General features: G+C 52.0%; 1 protein-coding gene across 2 annotated transcripts in view; it reads left to right on the top strand.

Moving 5' to 3' along the window:
• PTPN5 (protein tyrosine phosphatase non-receptor type 5) overlaps positions 1-22,172 on the top strand; it is a 64,050-nt gene that overhangs the window by 3,168 nt on the left and 38,710 nt on the right. For both annotated transcript variants that reach the window (XM_070072573.2, XM_070072575.2), the window contains exon 2: positions 20,361-20,437. In XM_070072573.2, coding sequence (XP_069928674.1) covers positions 20,413-20,437 — 25 coding nt within the window. In that variant the 5' untranslated portion in view covers positions 20,361-20,412. The remainder of the gene's footprint in view (positions 1-20,360; positions 20,438-22,172) is intronic.

The following is a 22,172-nucleotide window of genomic DNA, read 5'->3' on the forward strand; positions in this document are numbered from 1 at the left end:
GAGCACCCCAAGCTGTCAAGAGCCCATTCATTCATTCATTCTCCAAATATGTATAAATGTCTGTCTCTCACATGCCAGCTTGCTCTAAGCTCTAGGGATGCAATGCTGGGAAAGACAACCTCCTGCCCAGCCTCTGAAATGCAAGCCAAGAGAACATATTCCAGGTGGTGAGCCGTGCTCTGCAGAAAGGTAAAGCAGGATGGGCATGACTAGGAAAGGGTGGAGGAGGACACTTGCCTTTAAATAGCATTGTCAGGGCGGGCATTTGGTACAGCAGGTAAAACACCTGCGTCCCACCTCAGAGTGCCAGGGGTCGAGTCTCGGCTCCACTTCTGATTCCTGCTAATGTGCACCCTGGGAGCAGCAGGTGATACTCAGGCGCTTGAATCCCTGTCGCTTGTGTGGGTGACCTGAGTCGAGTCCCTGGCTCCTGGCTCAGCCTCAGGTGTTTCAGGCATTTGGGGAGTGACTGAGATTAGTAGAACGTACCTGCAGTGAGTATAAAATAATTAAAATGTCAACATTTTTGGTCTTGTTTCTTCTCCCAGTACAAATGCACAGCCTTCTGGGGCCATTCCAAAGTGTCCCCTTAACTCTTATTCTCATATTCTTCCCCTCCCCCTCCCCCTCTCCCTCTCTCCCTTCCCCCCTCCTCCCCTCCTCTCTCTCTTGCTGTGTGTGTGTCTGTCTCTGTCTTTCTCATCTCTCTTTCTTTCAAAGTGAAAAATACATTTTTAAAATTTTAAATAGGATCATCTTTGAGGAGGGAATATTTGAACAAATACCTGAATAAAATGAGGAGGGAATCACAGTCTGAGAAGAAGAGACCATAAATGCAAAGGCCCTGGGGTAAGAATAGCTTCGTGTTTTCAGCGAGCCGAGCCCCAAGTGTGCCAGTACGGGAGAACAGGAATCTTGTAGTGCTTGTAGCCTAAGGAATGACAAATTGTGTGGTGTTAATGAGTTCGAGAGTCTGAGTCCTATTCTCTTTGAAGTTCATAAAAACATGGAATTAGAAGAAAAATTTATTTTGTTGTAAAACAATTTTGCAATCTATGCATAATTTTTAAGAAATGTTTTAATCTCTTTGAAAACCCACATTTGCACAAATTTCAAAAGTGTTTTGCACAATGGCTAGGTGTTCGGTGCTGCACTTAAGACATCCACAGCCCATATTGCAGGGCCTGGGTTCTGGTCTCAACCCTGCTTCCAAGTCGAGCTTCCTGCTAATGTGCACCCTGAGAGGCAGCAGGTCCAGTAATTGAATCCACACCATCCAAGTAGGAGACTGAATTGAGTTCCTGGCTCCTAGCTTTGACCTGGCCCAACCCCAACTATTGCAGGCATTTCAGGAGTGAACTAGTGGACAAGAGATTTCTTTGCCTTTAAATTTGTTTTTGTACCAATGTAAACTTAGCTTTGAAATCCATTTTTCATGAACTTTTTGAAGTGCTCTTATTTTCTTTGTGCCTTGCAAACCAAGCCTGATTCTCCTCAGTGGATCAACTAAGTAGTTGTTGAATGAATGAATAGCAGGAATGGCCATTTAAGTATAGGCCTTGTTGTCTGGGGCTTAGATGAGCCAATAAATGAAGGTAGTATAGTGTAGGAATGGCATAGTGAGCTGTAGTATGATCAAAATGATAAAGCTCAGATGACTTGAATGTGTTGCTTCGAGTATGAAAATTTGAGTCAAATCTGCATAATTTATTCAGTATGGCTTGATGTTATAAACACTGCTATTGACTGAGATTAGTAGAACGTACCTGCAATGAGCATAAGATAATTAAAATGGCAACATTTTTGGTCTTTTTTAATCTCCCAGTACAAATGCACAACCTTCTGGGGCCCTTGCAAAGTGTCCCCTTAACTCTTATGTCCTCAGCCATTTTCCTCATAGACGTTTTAAAGCAACCCTCCCCAGCACAGAGACCCATATTTGTAGGACAAGGCATTATCAACTTCCAGTAAAGCCACAGATTCCCAAAAAGGCAAAGTGGGCAGTGGGGGGAAGAATAGATAAATATTTATAGAAGTATCAGTTCTTCAGGCACCTAATTAATTGTTGAAATAGATCCAGCAGAGGGAATAGAAAAACTCCAGAATGTAGCTACTCATGTAAAGCTTTTGCCTGAGTTATAGTGGACCCAGCAGCCATGTGGATGTTTCAAAATACATGGCACCCTTTGCCAAAACTGTAACTGACCTATCAGCCAATATGTGTGACCTAACAGGCAATATATCAGTGCTTTTTCCAGTGGGAATCAAGTGTCTATGTCCTAATTACTCATGATTTGGTGACATGGGACAAGATTCTTCCTGTTTCCTGAACTCAGTTTCCCCTGTGTCTGAGAGCTAGGGCTTGGGTTTCTGGGTCCCCTGAAGCACTAGACTCTTGTGGCCTGTGATACCCAGGGGACCACATTTTTGTCTGCCTGCAAGATGGTGGTGGTGTCAGGGTGTAATTCCCTGTGGCACTCCTCCCATGTCCTGAGGGATATGAGGCAGGCAGGCAGGTGGTCCTGCCCCAGAGGAGATGGGACATTCCCACCAGCAGAGGGAGCCAGATATTAGGCTGGGCTTCATGAGGGGCAAGTTGACATACAGTCTCAGTCCAAAATGAGCCCCTGGTCCAAATGCCATCTAAACTGCAGGTCTCCGGGCTGGCGCCGCGGCTCAATAGACTAATCCTCCACCTAGCGGCGCCAGCACACTGTGTTCTAGTCCAGGTCGGGGCGCCGGATTCTTAACCGGTTGCCCCTCTTCCAGGCCAGCTCTCTGCTGTGGCCCGGGAGTGCAGTGGAGGATGGCCTAAGTGCTTGGGCCCTGCACCCCATGGGAGACCAGGATAAGTACCTGGCTCCTGCCTTCGGATCAGCACAGTGCGCCGGCCGCAGCGTGCCAGCCGTGGCGGCCATTGGAGGGTGAACCAAAGGCAAAAGGAAGACCTTTCTCTCTGTCTTTCTCTCTCACTATTCACTCTGCCTGTCAAAAAAATAATATTTAAAAAAAAAAAAATAAACTGCAGGTCTGTCATCCCAAGGCAGGTAGAAAGATTAAAATGCTTTTAGTTTTTGAACAACATTATCACCAAGAAGCCCTTCGTTGCCTTCAGCTAGGATGTGGGATAAGATCCGCCCTCCCCCCATTCCTCGTCATCGCCATCGTTTCTGTATCTGGGGAGATGGGGACCTTGACCACTAGTGTCTGACATTAGATTCGCAGGCTGAAGAAAGACTTTCCTTCTAAGCACCTAGAGCAAAAGGCACCCTCCTTCCCTTGACACCCCTGAAGTAACCAGGACTCAGGTTCCCAGACCTGGAGTGTGGCGTGCTGGATTGAGAGGGCACCCTCTCCAGTGGATGCAGAAAAGCCAGTTTGCATAAATGTAAGGGGGCAGACATCTTGTTAGGAATTCCTAACCTCAGGCCAATACAGGGGATGCACCATTCGTAGCCAAATCTGGGTACTGTGATGGTAAAACAAAGCGTCTAAATTGCCCTTCCTCTCTGTGAGGAGGTGGTGGATGGCAGTCATTAGAGACGCCGCCAGTCTAGAGACTCGACATGAGGTGCCCTTCCCCCTCTATCTGTCTCTCGGGAAGAGGGGCATTTGTGGCTTCCGTGGAGGCCGTCTGTGGCACCAGGAGTCACCCTTGAAGGCAGTGCTGACAGTGCACCTATCCCATCACCTGCTTGCGGGTTTTGGCCAGCCCTTAAAAAACAGGCGACAATTGTAAAGCTGCAACAAATACCGCATCCTAGACATCACGTTCACCATCATCTCTTATGTTGCACTCTGTGGTTCTATAGCTCTGTGTCTCGTGAAGTTGCGACCAGTGCATTTACATCCTGCTGTGTTCACTTCACATTTTGTCATGGCCTATATATGCCACCCCGTCTTCTTACCCTCAACGGCATCCCCGTACTTTAACCATTTCTTTGTTGCTGGACACGGTCCCCCATGAACATCTCAGAGCACACAGCTTTTCTAATCACAGTCTGAAGGTATGTACGTTAAGCAGCATCCCCGAGAGGAAATGGCAGGACTACTGGTGGTGAGGGAGGGAAAAGTGTCGACTGTGGGCAGAAGCCGGCTGATGTCATGATGCAAGTGCTGTGGCCTCAGATCCCGTGGCAGGAAGAGGATGGAGAAGATGGAGAAGAGGGACCTCATGGGCAAGGAGGCCAGCCTCACAGCACCATGCAAAGATCTCTGATTCTTTTGGGTGTCTGCCTACCAGTGCAGTTGCCTGGTCCTATGGTGATTCTGTGTTTGCCTTTTTTGAGGAGCTGTGGGCTGCTTTGTTAAAGGATTTTTGTAGGCCCAGCTCACATGAAGAAGACCTCCAAGTGACGTCTTTAGGAGTGAAGGGACCAGGAAAAAGCCACTGATTTAGAGAAGTAAATTTTGTGTGGGTTCTGCACGGCCTTGTAGGTAAGAGAGAGGAGGGAAGAGAGAAGAGAATGCAAATGAGCCCAGGCTCCGTTCCTGAAGAACCCTGGTGATTTAGAGGCATGGTGGGTGGAAAGAGAAAGCTCTCAGGAGAGATCTTCGTGGGCGGAATTCATTCATGCGTGCAAGTATTTACTGCTGTGGGCCTCGTGGTGGACGCAGGACCTCAGCAATTCACGCGAGGACCCTGCTGGCGAAGGGCTTATGCCTCGTGTGGATGCCGGACAAGTACCTTGGCAGCAGTGGTTCAGACAGATGTGCACCCTGAGCGTGAGAGCGCTGACTCGTACCACGTGACTCGGTCTTCATAGCAGTTCAGTGAAGAATGATTTGATGCTCAGCTTGCAGGGGAGGCACAGAGAGCCCAAGCCACTTGCCAGGAACACACAGCAAATACGGGCCAAAGCCAGAATTCAGACTTAGGCAGCAGCAGAACACAGCTGGTGCTGCCAGAGCAGAGGGCTATGGTGACACAAGAGAGGCACCTGCGGAGGTGGAGGTCAGGTGAGCACCTGCAGGAAGGGGTCAGGTGAGCATTTTAGTGTAAGTCTGCTGTGTTCCTCTTTAGCCTGGGATGTCAGGAAATCATTTTGTGCAGCAGTAGCTACCCTCCTTTCATTGACTCCAAACTTGAGGGAAGCCCACCTCACTGAGGCTGCGCTCAGAGGAAGCTGACCACGGTTAGCATCCCTGGTGCTTACTGGAGGACCAGCAGGGCGTAGGGCCTTGCTTTGTCCCTCTAACACCTGCTGTGTCTGCTACTTCCTCCACTGGCCTACTCCCAACCCCTGTGGTGTCTAGGATGCCCTAGGGGAACCTTCTGGGGCCCCTGCCTCTGCCTGGGCAGCTTCAGGCCAGTGGGCTACAGTTGGCCAAATACAAGGCCCAGTAGTAGCCATGAAGACTACATGTCCGTCTTCTGCTCCACGTCACCAACCGTAGACACTTGGACCCCGTGGATTGCCATCACCACCAAAGCCCTATCTCCCTTAAGCACCAAGGTAACCAATTCTCTCTGCTTGTTCAGCTATGCCGTGGCTCCGGATGCCCTACAATGGAATCTCGGGAGGGACTCTTCCTGGTGTTTTGGGGGCAGAGTTCTTGTTAGGAAAGCATCCTTGGCCCCATGCCCCATATATTTTTTCAGCAGCACCCTTCAGTCATTGTAACAACCAAAATGTTCACACGCATATTTAAGGTGTACTTTACAAGTAGTCAAATGTATAGCCATTAAGATTCCAATTGGATGAATTCCTCTAACTGTCACTGAGATCAAGACACGGAACATTGACGTCACCCCTTGCAAGTGCATAGGTCATGGTTGTTCCCATTTCTTTCGGTGTAGATGAGCTTTGCCTTAGTTTCTGTTCTTATTTATTTGAAAGGCAGAGAGACAGAGAGCTTCCATCCATTGGTTCACTTGCCAGATGCCCACAACAGCCAACATTGGGCCAGGCTGATGTCAAGAGGCCAGGACAAATCCAGGTCTTCCCTGTAGGTGGCAGGGTCCTGAGTACCTGAGCCATTGCCTGCTGCTTTCCCAGAGTGTGTGTCAGGGAGCAAAACTTGGAAACTGAGCCAGAACTCAAACCCAGGCACTCCAATATGGGGTACAGGCATATCCTGGGTAGTGCCCCAGCAGCTGTGCCAAATGCCTGCCTGCTTTGTCTGCTCTTGACTTTTATAGGGATGAAATCATCTGTATAGGACCCTTTGCGTCCTATACAGTTTGAGATGCATCCATGTTGTTGCCCCCCCCAACCAACACACACACACACACACGTGTGAGCACACTTCTAAATGCCAACAAGGATGGCAGTACCTGTCTTACTCCCCTTTAGAAAAAATGGCCAAGGAATTACAATCATTGTCCCAGTCCAAGGCCCACGGCTCTCCACCGTGGGACAAGGGCCCCTCTCCTGCCCTCCCTGCAGCCACACCAAGGTGCGCCCTCCTCCCAGAACACTACAGCCTTGCACCACTGTCTGCCTTTGCTCCTGCATGTTCCTGCCTGGAATGCAGCCCCCAAACCACCCCAGCCTGGTGAACCCCTGCACCCCTCAGGTCTCAGGGCAGCTCCCTGCAGCCTCCCAGCCTCCCAGGTACACCCATAAGGCAGTCCCCCTGGACATTTCACATGCTCCTGACTCTGCTCACTGGACTGGAAGCCTGTGGGGGACAGGGGCTGGGCCTTAGTCAGCTGTGAATCCGCACAGATGCAGCATGAGCCTGCTGTAACAGGACATAAGATTATAACAGGTTGTGGCTCATGGTTGGAGACAAACCAGGTTTGCAATAATTGTGTTAAATGTGTGCCAGACCACTCTCTGGTGCTGATAAAGGTAGTCAAAAAAAAAAAAAAAAGGCTGCAGATGATAAGTGTAGACAGAGCTTACTGCCAGGGAGTCATAGACTTCTGGCCTCTGCCCCATGGCATCATGGGAAGTGTAACCCCTCAAGCTCAGAGAGGCAAGGCTAGGGGGAACGGAGCAGAATCAATCAGGGAAGGTTGCGTGGAGGAGGCAAGTTCCAAGGGTTTGCAAAGAGGAGTCTGTTGAGCCTGGGGTTATGCATAATCCAGTCTTTAGAGCATAATCCAGGGTGACCTGAATCCTGGAACTGACCCTGGGGCTGAGTCTCCCACAATTACCCTTCCCACCTTTCACTCCTTTCTACTCACTCCTCCCTTCCTTCTTTTTCTCCCCCTTGGTCACTCCTTCTCATCTCCCTTCCAAATGCAAGGGCACAGGAAAGAGCTGGATGCATAGTGCCTTGCCTGCCATCCATCCTTCTCTTCACGGGCTGCCTGTCCCCTGCCCCTTCTCAGCCTGAAAGTTGAAGGAGAGGAGCAGGGGAGAGCAAAGCGGAGAAGCAGGAGTGAGCGTGGCTGCAGGCGGAGCGATTTCCTGGGTGAGAGCAAGGGGGCTTCTGCACAGCTGGGTTTGCAATTCTTTTACCACCCTTCCCTAGGGCTCTGGATCTGACTCAGGGGACCTAGAAACAGCCTGGAGCTCTCCAGAGGAGAGACGAGGCGCTTCTGCTAGGGAAGCCCCTCTTACCCTCAAGCGACTCGATCCTGCACTGTTCTCATTAGCTCGGGGAACCGGAACAGAGCCCCGGGAAATAGGAAACAGACCTTTGTAGCTGGTGGCACTGCCTGGCACAAAGAGCAGGAGCATCTCCTGTGTCGTGTGACTTGGAGAGAGACAGGGAACGGGGCTCTGAGCCAGGCCAGCCGAGGGGAGGAAGGAAGGCGCTTCACAGTCTCTGTCCTGGTCACTCATTCTGCTGTCTTCCCCAGAGTCCTGCAGTTCTCCTTCTTCCCACCTTACAGAGGGGGAATCAAGGCTCAAAGAGCTTAGGACACTGGCCCAAGGCCCCATGGGGAGAAGGCAGCCGTGCAAAGTATTTCATCCGGGCTCTCTGCCTCTGGATGGCTCCTTTGTCCAGAGGACCTCGCTTGGTCACTCAGGGACTCAGCCCATGATGGAGGACCTTTGTGGACAGCCTGCCCTGGGCCCCTGGCTTCCAGCTGTCCACTGGCACGTGGCAGGGAAAGGATGATCCATCCTGGGCCCAGAATCAGGCTCCATTCCTGTCTTCTCCACCAGCCACCTGAGCGGAAGCTGTCGTGTCAGCCCCTAACCCTGAGTGCCTGTTGCATCTAGAAATTAGGACAATGTCTTCTTCACAAGCTTGTCACAGGGGTCTAATAAAATAAGGTACTGAAAGACAAATGCCTCATAGTAGGTATGCTACTGCTATTTTCAAAATGTGATTTCAGGAGGTCCACCCTTTTTTGATCTTGGTCCTGGTTCTATCTGGATTTTCTCCCCTAGTTAATATTCTTTTCTATCCCCCTGGCAAAGGGGCCTCAAGCCAAGGTTTCCAAGCCCCATCTTTGCCTTGCCTCTCCTAGGCACCAAACTCAGGCCTGAACACAAAAGGGGTAAGTCAGGGGCTGGGCCCCGGGACCCTGGTGTGGACCTGGAGCCCATAGTGGGATATGGCACAGCTGGGGGCCTCCCTAGCTGCAGGTGGGTGCAAACTTAGCTCTGAGCCTCCGGGAGGAGCTTTGCAAGGGATGAAGTGCAGAGCGCGTGCCAGAGGAGCTCATCAGGGAAGATTCAGATAAGGCGCAGGCAGTGGCTGGCAGGGCTAGGCCAGGAAGTGGCATCTGGAAGTCTAGAGGTGACGTCAGAGGCAGGCAGAGACCAGAGACACAATAGTGTGTTATCAGCACAGGTGCGTAAGCGACCAGGCTGGGTCAGACTTCTAGTCCAGTTCTAGCTGGAGAGGGGAATGCTGCAAGAATCCAGAGGCCTCACGTGCAAAAACCAAAACTCTGCCTGCCGGGACCTAGGGTGTGGGAGAGCAGATGCTGAGCCTGGGCCAGTCTCAGAGCCAGACAAGCAGTAGTGAGAGTGGCATTGGCCAACGTCTCCATGGTGTGCTCTGTGCAATATGCCTCTCTGAGGGTCTTGGGTTTATTCATCGTGAGAATGTTAGGTACTAACAGAGTTCCGTACTCGTGCTGCTCCATACAGAGGAGGAAACTTGGGCACAGAGAGGTTGAGCAAAACTCCTGAGCTACGTCAAGCTTGGCTGCAGTGCCGCTCATGTTCACAGCTTGAAATAAGGCCTAGTGAGCGATGGGCACCATGGAAATTGGCAAGTACCACAATGCAGCTTTTTTTATTTTTAAGAACCAGTTTTATCAGACTCTCCCCAAAGTCTCCATGGACCTCTCTATGGGGAGGGAAGGGCTGTATTAACTGGGGAACAGGCAAAGCCTGACACACGATGATGGCAACAAAGTTCATCCGCCTCCATAATAAACCTCTGAAACGTAGACACTGCTGTCCCCATTCCAAAGATGTAGAAACTGAGGCACAGAGAGGGCCGATCCCTTGCCCAACATCTCGATCCACACTCAGGTAGCTGAGTGCCAAGCCCGGCCATTGAACTACTGCTCATGTTTTTAATGAGCCTTTTGTAAATTCTCCAACTGAAGCCCACTTTTCATTCTTCTTTCTTATTTTTGAAAGCTATACCTTGAACACCTGCCTGGTGCCAGACGGTGTTAGGCAGGAGAAGCAGGAAGTCCTATGTGAGGTTTAAGCCTGTGAATTAAGCCTGAGCCCGGGGTTGAGATACACTGAGCGCGAAGCCTGGCTCTGCCTGTTCCCAGCTGCGTGACCTTCAGCAAATGACCCAGTCTCTCCTAAGTCGCCGTGTCCACATGTGAGCCAGGAGGGTGCTGACCGGCTTTACCTCACAGGGTTACAATGGAAGCCCAGCACATGGCACAGTACCCTGCACATGGTGAGCCCTCAGTTAAAGGAAGCTGCAAGAACTGTAAGCCACAGGTTTTTGCAAAGGCAGCCCTAAGCAAGGCAGGGATCCAGGCGTCAATAGCTAATTGCAGTACAGAGAGATGAGAATGGGAAAAGGAGCCCCCCACCTTCTACCTGATTCCCTGGAGGAGGTGACATTTGAACATCCTTGAAGGGCAAATGAGAGTTTTCCAGGCAGGGAAAGTGGGCAAGGGGTGAGAGGGTGGGGAATGTGGTTTCCAGTGGAGAGAAAAGTATATTCCAAGACAGGAAGGGGTATTCGCTGTACGGGAGTACCGGAACACCCCCAGGAGGTGGGATCACACCTTCATGTTTGTGATCGCCTGTTTGCGCCGTGTAAATTAAACTGCAGACGGGCAGGAGGGTGAGAGAGGGAGCAGGATTGGAAGCTCTCAGGGTCTTGGAGAAGAGAGGGTTCTTTCCCATGAGCCCTGAACTCCCAAATCCTGCTCTTGGCTCATCTTGTGGACATAATCATTCACGACCCTCCTCAACATCAAGTCGTCCCAGCTGGACATAGCCTCCCCACTGACTGGGCAGCCCTGCCCACTTGAAGGTTGGGCAGCCTTTAGCCAGCCTCAGCTGATCAAGGCTCTGACTCCCTGATGCTGAGACCACCATCCGCTTTGATTTTTCATTTGAGGCTCCTGAGACTCAGATGGGGAAATGACTGACCCAGGGTCACACAGCAGCCAGTGGTGGGGGCCAGGGCTGATAGATTCCGGGCTGGTGAGTGCATTTGTTCACACTCCACGGATGGAGCTCCACTGCCATGATCCCACACCCCCACCCAGGCCAAGCCTCCCAAGGTCAGCTCTGGACACAGTTGCCCCTTCAGGGAAGAAACCTGAGGTCACGGTCCAGTGTAGGCTGTCCAGACCACACCCACACCGTTGAGTTCCTATAGGACCCTGGGTGTGGGAGTCTCCCTCGGGCTCCCACTGTGTGAGCCTGGCAGGGTCACATCTCCCCCTCCCCCCACCACGAAGCCTTTGTTACTTCCTCTCACAGAATGGGTGTCATCACAGTGCTACCACAGATTCATGGTAGGATCTTTGAAAAGCACGGAGAGCAACTGTGATAACGTGTGCTCTCTTCTGTATGCACCGTATGCTTCCCACCAAAGTTAACACGAGGAAGGGAAGAGAGGTTGGGGTAGCGGGGAGGGGAGGTGTCATTTCCAGCTGTGCTGCCTTGGGCTGATCATTTCACGTCTCTCAATCTCCATTTTCGCCACTAGAAAATCCAAGTTTCGGAGCATGTTGCTAGTAGGGCCACTGTACGTGTCAGAGACGCCAGCACACGTAAGACCCTCGGAGCCCTGCCTGGCACATGTGATAAGTGTTCAACAGAGAGACAGGCCCTTCCTGGTGTTAATCCTGTTCTCACAGGAGTTCCTGAGCGCGGGACTGGGGATTGATGCTGCCTTCCCCACTCTCCCTCCTCACCCACCTGACCAGGAGAGAGAGTCTGGGACAGTCCATGGAGCCGCCACACAGTCAGGTTCTTGACAACCCCCCCCCCATCCCAAAGATGAGACCAGCATCAGCCACAGGCCCCAGTCTCTGTCAGTGCCACGTGCACACTGGCCCCTGCTCCTCCAACCCTAGCTTGGTGACCAAGGCCTGCAGAGAACCTCTCTGTGTCTCTGCTGCCCCCGTCCCACCCAGTGTAAGAATTACAGAAGGCAGGGGCTCCTCACACCTCCCTCCAGTGCTCTGCGCCTCAGAGAGCAAAGGGCAGCAGGTAAACTCGGTTCACGCTGGGCCTTTGGGCAAAATCTCAGGGCCTGACAGCACCTTCCCGCTGTCCCTGAGAGGGAGGGCACAGTGCCCAGATGCTCTGCTCAGCCTGCGGCTGCCCCCAGACAACCTGGCACCGTTCAGAGCCCTCTGCCCTTTCCACAGGCGGTTCCTGGCCCTTTTCTGAGATTTGCATGTTATCTACATCTGCTTCCCTCCACTGCCACGCTCGTTTCTCTGCGTATTGGTCATTTACACTGTTCCTGAGCGCTTGCTGTGGATCAGGCACCGTCATGGTCATCGTCACATTTCACTCACTCTCTGGTCGTCCCTGCTTGGCAGGGATTGTCAGCTCTGATTGACAAATGGGAGATTAAGATTTAAGGCTCAGAATGGTAAAGACACTGTCCCCCCGGGAAGGCTTCCTAGGATTTGAAGATGAAGAGGGAGCAGAAAGCCAGAGCCAGGTTCAGAGGAGGGGGCAAAGAGGTGATGGCATCGCAGGCGGCAGAGCCAGCGTAAGCGATGACGAAGGGCGAGAACATGCCTCGCAGCCTTGGGAGGGATGGAGAGGGGCTGTGGTCTGAAAGCAAGGGCGGCAGGAGCAGATGGCCCTACAGAGGAGGCAGCCCCCCGCCACAGCACGGGCTGGGAGACACCACCTCTTACCTGCATTGCCACAGCTGCCTCTCCCGTGGGCTCCCAGGTCAACAGTCTGCTCTGGCATGCGTGGTTCTCTTAACCCTCCTATCAGATGAGGGAGAAATGTCATCTCATCAGGTTCCTTCAATGAAATTAGCCCGGGGTTAGAGCTCCTTGTCAGTCCTGGCTGGCAGGAAATGCTCCCGAGGGTGCCTCCCCCCACCGCTGCTGCCACTGCCCGCCATGGCGTGCTTCCAGGAAACCATGTCGGTTATAACTGAGATACCCCTTCGTCATCTGTCACCTCTGTGCCCTGGGTCGGGCGAGCCCTGGGTGGGTCACACAGACCCCAGAGGCCATGATCCACCCTCTCCATGTACCTGAGTCATCCCCAGAGCATCCTCCCATGGTCCCCCTCCCCCCCCCCCACAGACACACCCCAGGCACCAATCCTGCAAGGACTGGCTCTGTCACCTTCCTAGGCCCAGAGATCTTGCTACACTCCTCACACCCCACCTCCCAGCCAAGAGCCTCCCCCAGCTTCCACAGAGCAGAGAACCAAGGCTAGCTCCTCCAGAAACTTGGCCTTTAGTCCTGCAACCAAACCTTCCCCCAAGGGAGCCAGGGAGCTCTCTGGATGGAGGACAGGGAGCAGGTGAGGGAGAACACACCATTCTCCTGCTTTCTCTCAAGTCCCAGCCCATTCTCCTGCTCCCCTTCTGCCCAAACACGCCACCTGTCCTCACCCATCCCACTCCTCTGTCACATCTCACTGCAGATAGCCCTTCCCTGGCTCCTCTCCCTCATTAGCATGCTCCCAGGGCATCCTGGGAGTCTCCCATCCCGTGGGCCAACTCTGTTGCTGTTGCCATTGCCACTTTCTTACATACATCCCCCATGAGATGCTCCTAGCTCCTTGTGTCCCCAGACCTCACACCATGGTATGTAGTCATGTGTGTGTTGACCAAATGAATGGCCCAGACCTTGAATGAGACCCACATGAAGAGTGGAAACTTGCCTAAGCCCCTCAGCAAGGTTGGGCCCACCCAGTCCCTACCATGTTCCCTTCCCTTGGGACTCTGCTACAGCCACACACACCCCAGATACCACCATCAGAGCAGGGACAGAAGGGAAGTCATTCATTCATCTGGGCTCGTCTCAAGCAGAGAACACTCAGACCCTGTGTTTGGAATCCAGAACACTCCCAAGTGTGCAGACTGCTCAGACGTGAGGACAGATGGCTGGACAGTGGACTAAGCATTGGGAGTCCTGGGCTCGGAGCCTATCTGTTCCCTGAGTTTGCCACACACATCAGTCTGGCTTCTTTGGCTGCCAGCAACAGAAACTGACTCTGAATAACTTAGGTGAAAAAGGAGACTTATCAGAAGGCCTTAGGGTGTGATGCAGAAATGGGAAGGGATCATGCTGTGGCTTGGGGCCCTCCCTGTGCCAAGGGACAGGCAGGGCACTCAAGGGAGGAGAAAGATAACAACTGTTCACACTGTGAGCTAAGCCAGGTTACCTAACCACTGTGTGCCTCAGTTTCCCTATCTAGATGTTCTGATGGTAACCTCTTTACTCCTGCTAGCTGTTTGCAGAGAAAACTTGCTGCCCTGGCCCCAGGTGGCACCTTTCCCCATCTAGACACCTTGGGGGTGAACCATGAGGCCAGGAGATGGGGGTAGGGGTGTCCTGGCAGCCTAACCATTGAGGAGGACAAGCCACTTCCACCTGCATGCTCTGGAACACATAACTCATTTACACAAGGTGGTTAGCCTGACTATCTTTTCCATGAAACCGGCATGTCATCTCTCCCAGCACACTGACATGCTAATGAAAACCTGGATGGCACAGTGAGCCTCCTCCTGGTCACCTTCACCATTGTCTAGCCGCCGCCTCCAGGGTGAAAAGCTCCCAGCCAGAATTTGGCCTCCCAGAGCCACCAACCCTGAGACCCGGCCACTTCCTTCCGTTTGATCTTTAACGGGTGCATCACCAGGCTCGGCCCCCCTGCTGAACACCTGGGATGCAGAGGTGGGAGAGGGGGTGAGGATGCTCCCAAGGCACTCGGAAGCCAGTGGGGGAGGCAGGTGCACAAACAGCTAACTATAGCAGCATGTATTGTGGGGGGAGAGCCCGGAGACAAAAGAGATTTGATGATTAATTCTAACTGGGAAATCAGGGAGTGCCCCATGGAAGAGGTTATGCCTGAGTCCGGCCACAGCAAATGAGATTTGGCAAAAGAGGAAGAGACATTTCAAGCTGAGTGAACAGTGTGGACAAAGACTAGGAAGTGGGAGTAGACGGGTTTGATTCAGCACACAGAGATGCCTGATGGAGTCACAGCTTTCCCAGGAGGGTGGGAGGAGCTCTGTTGGCAAGGAGGGCTGTGTCAAGGGGTCCAGGAGTGTGGAGCTCAAGGTTGAGGGCATGACGGCTGGAGGTGGTTCAGCCTCCCTCCCAGTAGTCCTGGGGTCCATGACCAAGCCCCCTCTCACTCCCCACACGCCTTGAAAGGAGATTCATGCTCCTGTGCCTACCTAACCAAACCAGTCAGCATGGCCTCTGCAGAAGTCCCAGGCAAAGCTGGCACTCTATCCACTCTAAGGTAGCCCCCTCCCATCTCACCCCGGTCCTTCCTGGACAGGCTTCTGTTAGAACACTGCATCTGGCCCACAGGTACCCGCCTGCTCTATGTTTCCACCACTGAGCAAGAGCTCCTGGGAGTGAGGATGGGTGGTCCAGGCTGGGTTGCCAGCCCCCAGCCCTGATGGAGAAGCCATCAACATGTGTTCCCTTCACTTACCCACACACACAGGAAGAAATGAAGGTGACAGCATTCAAGCTGCAAGAGGCTTAACATCTTACGATACTTCTTCAGAAAGTTCCAGGAAAAATGTGGCTTATGAAAAAACTCTCAACAGATTCTGAAAGTTTTTTTTTTTTTTCGCACCAATGTAAATTTAATTTCAATTTCTACTTTTTGAAGTTCTACCATAGATGAGGCCTCGGGCCCCGGACTAGGAAAGGTTGCCCAAAGTGATAAACTTGTTGGGAGCAGATTATACAAGAGTAACTTGGCTTTATAACAGCACTGCTTGCATAGCCAAAAGATGGAAGCCACCCAACTGCCCGTCTACTGAAAAATGGGGAAATGAAAGGTGGTCTGTCCATAGCATGCAGCCATGGAAAGGAATGAGATGCTGCTCTGTGCCACCAGTGCGGATGATCTAGAAAACATAAGTGTATGTACTGTGTGATTCCACTTCTGTGAAAATCCTAAGACAGGAAGCGTTGGTTGCCAGGTCCTACCTAAGTGAAGAGAAGAATGGGAGTGGCTTCTTAATGACTGGGTTTCCTTATAGGGTGATAAAAATATCCCAGAACTAGATAATGGTGGTGGCACAAAATTGTACTGTATGCTGCCAAATGTATACTTTTTTAATTTTAGTTTTTTTAAATTTGAGATAACAGTCTGCTGCCTTACCCCCCAAATACCTGCAGTGGCCAGGGCTGGGCTGGAGCTGAAGCTGAGAACCAGGAACCCCATCGAGGTCTCCCAAGTCAGTGGCAGAAACCCAACCACTTGAGACATCACCACTGCCTCTCAGGTCTGTACTAGCAGGAAGCTGGGGCCAGGAGCAAGAGCTGGGTATTTACCCGACTGTGGGACTTGGGCATCTTAATCACCAGGCCAGATGCCCACACGGAACTGTACACCCTGACTGGAGCCCCCATTTACCTTTCCATCTCACTTGTTCCCGTTAATACCAACTGCTCCATTCAGCTCTCACCTCTAGGCTTTGCTTTTGATGCTACGTGAATTTTATCACAGTTCTAAAAAGATTTAGTTTGGAACCAGATGAGACACTTCCAGATGTGTCCAGTGTCCATCCCTCCCAACACATGCCATGCAGCCCGTTCTTGTTACACACCTGCCCTGCCCAGGGCAGATGTGGAGAAGCCCCCATCATTTCAGAGTGACCGTGGTCAAGTGGCAAAGAGCCACCCCACCAGGGGGCAGGACTCCTGATGTCTAGGCTGCTGCTTTTGCGAGTCTTAGCTTCTATCCGTGTGCCTTACCCACCTCTGCCTCTCCATCTCAATCTTGTGCCAACTGCTCCTTGCATCTTGAACCTGCGGGCCCTACCTTTGCTACGTGTGCTGCCCGAGAAGCCCTTTCCCTGGCAACCCCGCAGCCAACTGGACACATCCTTTAAGACTCTGCTCCTGTCTTCCCTTGGAGGAGGCTTCCTCTTCCTCCCCTTCCTCCTCCTCACCACAGATTGAGCTGCGCACTCCCCATGCATACCTCCGTTACAGCAGAGCCCCATTCTCTGCCTCAGATTCCCCTGTAAAATGAGGACCCTCCAGGTCTGCGATCCTCCACCTGCAGCGGAGTTGGGTTCCCAGCAGCTCGGACCGTGATAGTGTGTGAGGTTCCTGGTGTTTTCTCAGCAATGTCGGGGCAGCACTCTTATTCCACAAGTCCTTGTTGAAGACCCTCCTGTAAGCCCAGCCCTGCGCTAGGCTCCAAAGACAGCAGTCCTAAGTGAAACAGGTGGTGGTCCTTCCCTCGTGTAGTCTACAGTCGAGTGGTTGAGACCAGCGTTACTCAAAGGCACAAGTTAAACTGAAATTTCACTTGTTTGTGTGTGTGGCTCCCCGAGAAGGCTGAGGGCCCGTGAGGAGGACCTGGCTTGTCCAGTGCTGTTTTCCTGGGTCCACTCTGCCCCTTGCCCTGGGGACGTGCCCAGCCAATGTTGGCTGAATGAAGCAGTGGCTTAGGGGAGTTACTTCACCACCAGGACATCTCCATCCATGAAGGAGATACCCCTTGTGTGATTTCCCAGTGCTGCCTCCTCTGGGGTCTCCAGTTCTAAGAGCAGTTGCAGGTGGGGGTGGGGCAGCCTAGAGAGGTGCTGCCTGTTGGCATGGGCCAGTTTCTGCCCCTGGTTGTCAAGCTGATGGAGGTGGAGAGGAAGAGGGAGGAGGAGGAGCCTGCAGTGAGCCACTGCAGGCTGCTGTTACTGGTCTCGTCAGGCAGGAAGGAGGGCAGGACCGCGAGAGCCAGGCTTCTCCATCCAACCCGAGTGCCGAGTGCTGTCCGTGCCCTTTGAAAACTTAAGCCCTCCGACTGCAGGGCCAAGCCGTGCGCTCTCGCTCCATTTTCCTCTGCAGTCAAGAGGTGCTACTCTTCCTGCTTTTCTGATTATGAAATTAGTCACTTTCTGGGAAGCATATTTATAGAGTTTGCTGCACACATGCAGCACTGAGCTATTCTGAACACGTTTTGGGGCCTGGGAGGCTTTAAGGTGTGAAAGCAGGTGTGAGTCATATATGGGTCTCCTTCCAGAGGTATCAGGATACCTGGGTGGCCTCTCTGCACCCAGCCAGGTGTCCACCCTCAGTGGGCTGCTTTCCAGCTGGGGTGCTCTTTAGGACAAAGGAAGGGAAGAGGATCGGGAGGTCGGGGATGGATGGCCCCCGAATCAATACACAATGCGGGGCAAGCCACAGCCCCATTCTCTGCCTCAGCTTCCTCACCTGTAAAATGGGTACCTTCCAGATCTGTAATTCTCTTCTGCTATGGACAACAGCTGTTGAGTTGGGCTCCCAGCAGCTTAATAAATCCTGCCCACTGAGAAGCTCAGTTGATAGCTTCTGTGTGAGGTTCCTGATTTTTTTTTTTAAGGTCAGGGAAAACTCGTTTATTCCACAAGGATTCATTTGTTGAACACCTGGCTATGAGCCAGGTACTTGGTAGGCTCCAAAGATCCAATGGGAGATAAGACAGATGGGGTGCATCCCTCATGGTGCTTACTGTCTAATGGTTGAAACTGATGTTAATCAAATAATGGCATAAATGAAATTTCCAACTGTGTCACATTCCGTAGGTAAGAAGTACTGGGAAGCAGAACTGGAGGAGCTCTCCAGGCAGAGATAAAAGTAGGGACCATGGCACTGTGAAGGAAAGAGCCTGTCCATTGTGGCTGGGGTGCAGAGGCCAAGGGGAAGAAGGACACGAGACAAAGTTGGAGGGAGAAGGGGGCCCCGCCACAGCAGGTCTAAAGAGCTATGTCAGAGGAGTGTTACTGCTGTTCTAAATGTTAATAGATGCCGTCCGTGAAAGTGTTTTTTTCAAGGAAGGTTATGTGACAAATGTTGAGTTTTTAGGAACCGATTCTAGGTCAAGCCTGCTCTGACCATTTGTGCAGGTTGTAAACTGAACAACCTGCATACATCATTTGTATTAGAGCCACATGAGCAATGTTTTGGAGGCCAATGTGAGTGGATAGCAGAAACCAATCAAAACACTGATGTGGAATCTGGGCACGAGAGGAAATGATGGTGGCTTGGGCCAGAATGGCGGAACGGGAGAAAGGGGACCTTTAACAAGAGCATTTAAAGTTCAGCATTTGCCCTGAAAGATCAGCCCTTTCTCTGCAGGACAGCGGGGCTCCAGGACCTGGGATTCCCAGAGACCCTGCCACTGGGAGCAAGCAAAAAACAAAATAACACAATACCAATTGACAGTGCAGATACCCGACTGAGAAGGGTCAGCCTTAACCCAGCCTGTCTGCCCTTCCTTATTTAAAGTCTGTGGTTGGACCTGAAACAGGCCTCAGAGCAAGCCTAGGGGGCGGATGTTTTGCCACAGTGGCAAATGTTTTGAGCTGTTACTTGGGATGCCTGCGCCCCACGTCTGAGTTTCTGGTTCAAATCCTGGCTGTTCCATGCTTCTGCTCCAACCTCCTACTAATGTGCCTGGGAGGCAGCAGATAACCCAAGGGCTTGGGTTCCTGCCACACACACGGGAGCCCCACGTGGAGCTCCTGGCTTCTGGCTCTGGCTTGGCCCAGCCCTGCCTGTTGCAGGCATTTGGAGAGTGAACCAGCAGATAGAAGAGAACCCTCACTCTCTCCCTCCGTCACTCTGCTTTTAATAAATAAATAAATCTTTTCAAAGGAAAAAGAGGGCACCTGGCTCCAGTACTTCTTGGAAGCATTACGCTAGCAAGTCTGTACAAAAGGTTCTTTTGGTTGCCAGTTTACAGAAGTCAGGGCCCACTGCCTTAGCTATAATGTGGGGATTGATTGGCAGACTCCGGGGGTGTCTCGTGGCCTTGATGGACACACTGCCCAGTCAAGACTCAGCTTGGGCAGGGGTGAAGCAGCTCCGAGGCCCCGCCCTCCAGGGCACCATGGCCACCATGATTCAGTACCCAGGGCTGCAGATGCCAGACCCTCCAGAACGCATTTCAAACGTGGAGGGGAAGGACCTGGTCATCTCAGCCTACTTTATGCATCAGGCAGCTCCTGCCAAGGGTCACAGATACAAAGGACAGATGGAGCCACATCTGCTCCTGCCTGCCTTTCAGGCCACTGCCAGGGAAGGGGACCCTTGTGCACTCATGGTTGCCCTCGCGAGACGTCCACTCTGGAGATGCCTCATGGGGCCTGATGGATCTCCCGCAACCCTGTTCCAGCTTGCTGGGTAAAGGAGAAAAGCTTGACCCCAGTACAGGCCCAAAACGTGCCCTGATAGGCTAGAAAGAGGGTGTTCTGATTTCAGAAAGACAATATTTACAATATCCAATATATACATAAACTAATTTTCCTAGCTATTTCTGGAGAAGAGTTGTGCATGCCTCTTTGCACTGCTTGAGGCACAGGAACCTGGGAGCTGGACCCAGGACTGTGTGTAACCCGGACCCCACTTCTTGCTTCACAAGCATGAGCCTGGAGTCCTAGATCGTAACTGCAAAGCCCACTCCACCCTAATGAGCTGTGTGACCTTGTGCAACTTAATTAACCCCTCTGAATCTGTTTAATGATCCCTAATTCATGGGGTCGTGGTGAGGACTCAGGGTGGCAAAATGTGTAAAGTGATTTGCACATGCTAAGCCCTCCTTCCATGGTGGAGGGGATGATGGTGGTGGTTGTGCTGCTGCGGGTTCCACATGGAAAACACTGCAAGATTCTGCTCCCAGCTCTGCAGCTTGGCCCCTCCATGGGCTGGTCTTTTCCTCGGGTCCCCTAGATGGGGTGAGGTTACTCAAAGAGACACAGAGTGCAGGAGAGGAGGCCGCCTTCTCTGTGCTCAGGGTTTTGTCTCGGTCCTGGCTCAACAGCGCCCTCTCACATGTTTCATTCTACTGCAGGGGTGAGAAAGAGAACCACGCTGCCGATGACTCCGAGCGAGGGGCCCTGGACATGTGCTGCAGTGAGAGGCTGCCGGGTGAGTCTTCCCAGCACCCAGAGCTCCCAGTGGAGAGCCAGGACACCCAGGCTGATGCTGGGGCTAGCGGAGAGCCTGGTTAGCCATGAGCTTGCTCCAGAGGAACGCATTCCGATGGAGATTCGTCTTTCTCATCCCTGAGGTCTTTCTGTCCTTTTATCATCTGGAGCTTCCCCAGGCTCAGAAGGAAGGCAGCCAAGGGTGTGCAGGAGGTGGAGAGATGGGTGAAGGGCCGGGGAGTCCAGGACTGATAGGGACATGGCCACTGGCCACGATGTGTTGGGCAGACTTCAAGAGGTAAGGTTGGAGGTTGCACAGACCGAGGGTGGGGTGGATGATGGGAAGAACTGCCTGTCAGCCCTGTTGACGAGCTTGGCTGTGAGTATGAAACTGCTGCCTGAGTTCAGGGGAGCACATTTACGGGGAGTCTGCTGGCTGAACCCCAGGCCATTGCGGTCACTACGGAGACGTGCCCTAGGCGCTCCTGGGCCTGGCAAATGCCAGTTACAGACCAAATACCAAGGTCATGGTTGTTAAATCATGGAAAGAATAAATGGAAGAGGGTGGGGGGACATAATGGTAAGACGTTTTCAGAAAATCTCTATCATTTTTTCTTCTTATAACAATGTCCATTGTAGAAATACCAGGAAATAAAGACAAATTGGAAAAAAGAAACGAAAAATCACCATAATCCTATAGCACAGCATACATTGCTGTATCTCTCCTTCTAAATATGTGGTTTAAAAACAGAATCCTTTTGGATTCTAACTTAGAAGTCCCAAAGCTGTAGCTCGCCAGAAACCTTGCGACTGGCAGGGAGACTTAGAATGACAGTGTTGAAGATAGACATTGAAAGCAACCAGGTGTGACTGCTCTGTTGTGACTCTTCAAAATAAGCAGTTCTTTGATTGACACTGTGTATCAGTGCCCTGGCTCCTGAGGAACCAGCTCTTCATACAACCTCACCAGTGAGCCCTTTAGTGCAATTCCCCCCATGTCCAGTAGGGGGTACTAGCATGCAAAACACCTTGGATGGCCTAGTAAGATGGTCTTGGGATCCTTGTGGGGACCAGAAAAAAAATTCACTGAAGGAATGTGAGAGCCCTCTGGATATCTGAAAGACTGTCTCATAGAAGGGACGCAGATCCACTCTGGTATCTTAGGAGAATGACCCAAGCCCAACACCTAAAACTGTGGCTGTAGAACTTGCTGATTCTACCAGTGATCCTGTCCTAGAACTTGAGCGTTCCAGAGCGAGTGCTTCTTCACCGGAGGCATCCAAGTATTGGCCAGACATGGCAGGGGAAATTTCCACACTGGGTGGGAGGTCTAGATGACATCAAAAGTCCCTTTCAACTATTAAACAGTTCTGTGATTCAGATGTGAGTCATAGAATTCGGAGATGATTCCACAATCAGGGCCGGCCCTGCTGGCTGGAAAAAGTTCAGGGGAAGTAGGACATGACTTAGAGCCGTGCAGAGAGTAGCCTGGTGGGGAAGAAAGACCGTGGGGTGTGGTATCTGAGTCTGGCTCTTCTGCCTGCAGGCTGTGTGCTTACATGCAAGTCACTTAACCTTGCTGGACCTCCAGTCCCTGTCTGTAAATGGAAACACCAGCAATGTGAACAGCCTCACAGGGGTCCCAAGGGAGTAAAGAAATGTAATCAGTCATTCATTCAACAAACAACTGGGCACCTACTGCGTTTCAGATCCTGTATCAGGTGCTAGGCATATAG

This window comes from Oryctolagus cuniculus, chromosome 1 (genome assembly GCF_051225735.1).
Source record: "Oryctolagus cuniculus isolate XC-2025 breed Fujian yellow rabbit chromosome 1, ASM5122573v1, whole genome shotgun sequence".
Lineage (NCBI taxonomy): Eukaryota > Metazoa > Chordata > Mammalia > Lagomorpha > Leporidae > Oryctolagus > Oryctolagus cuniculus.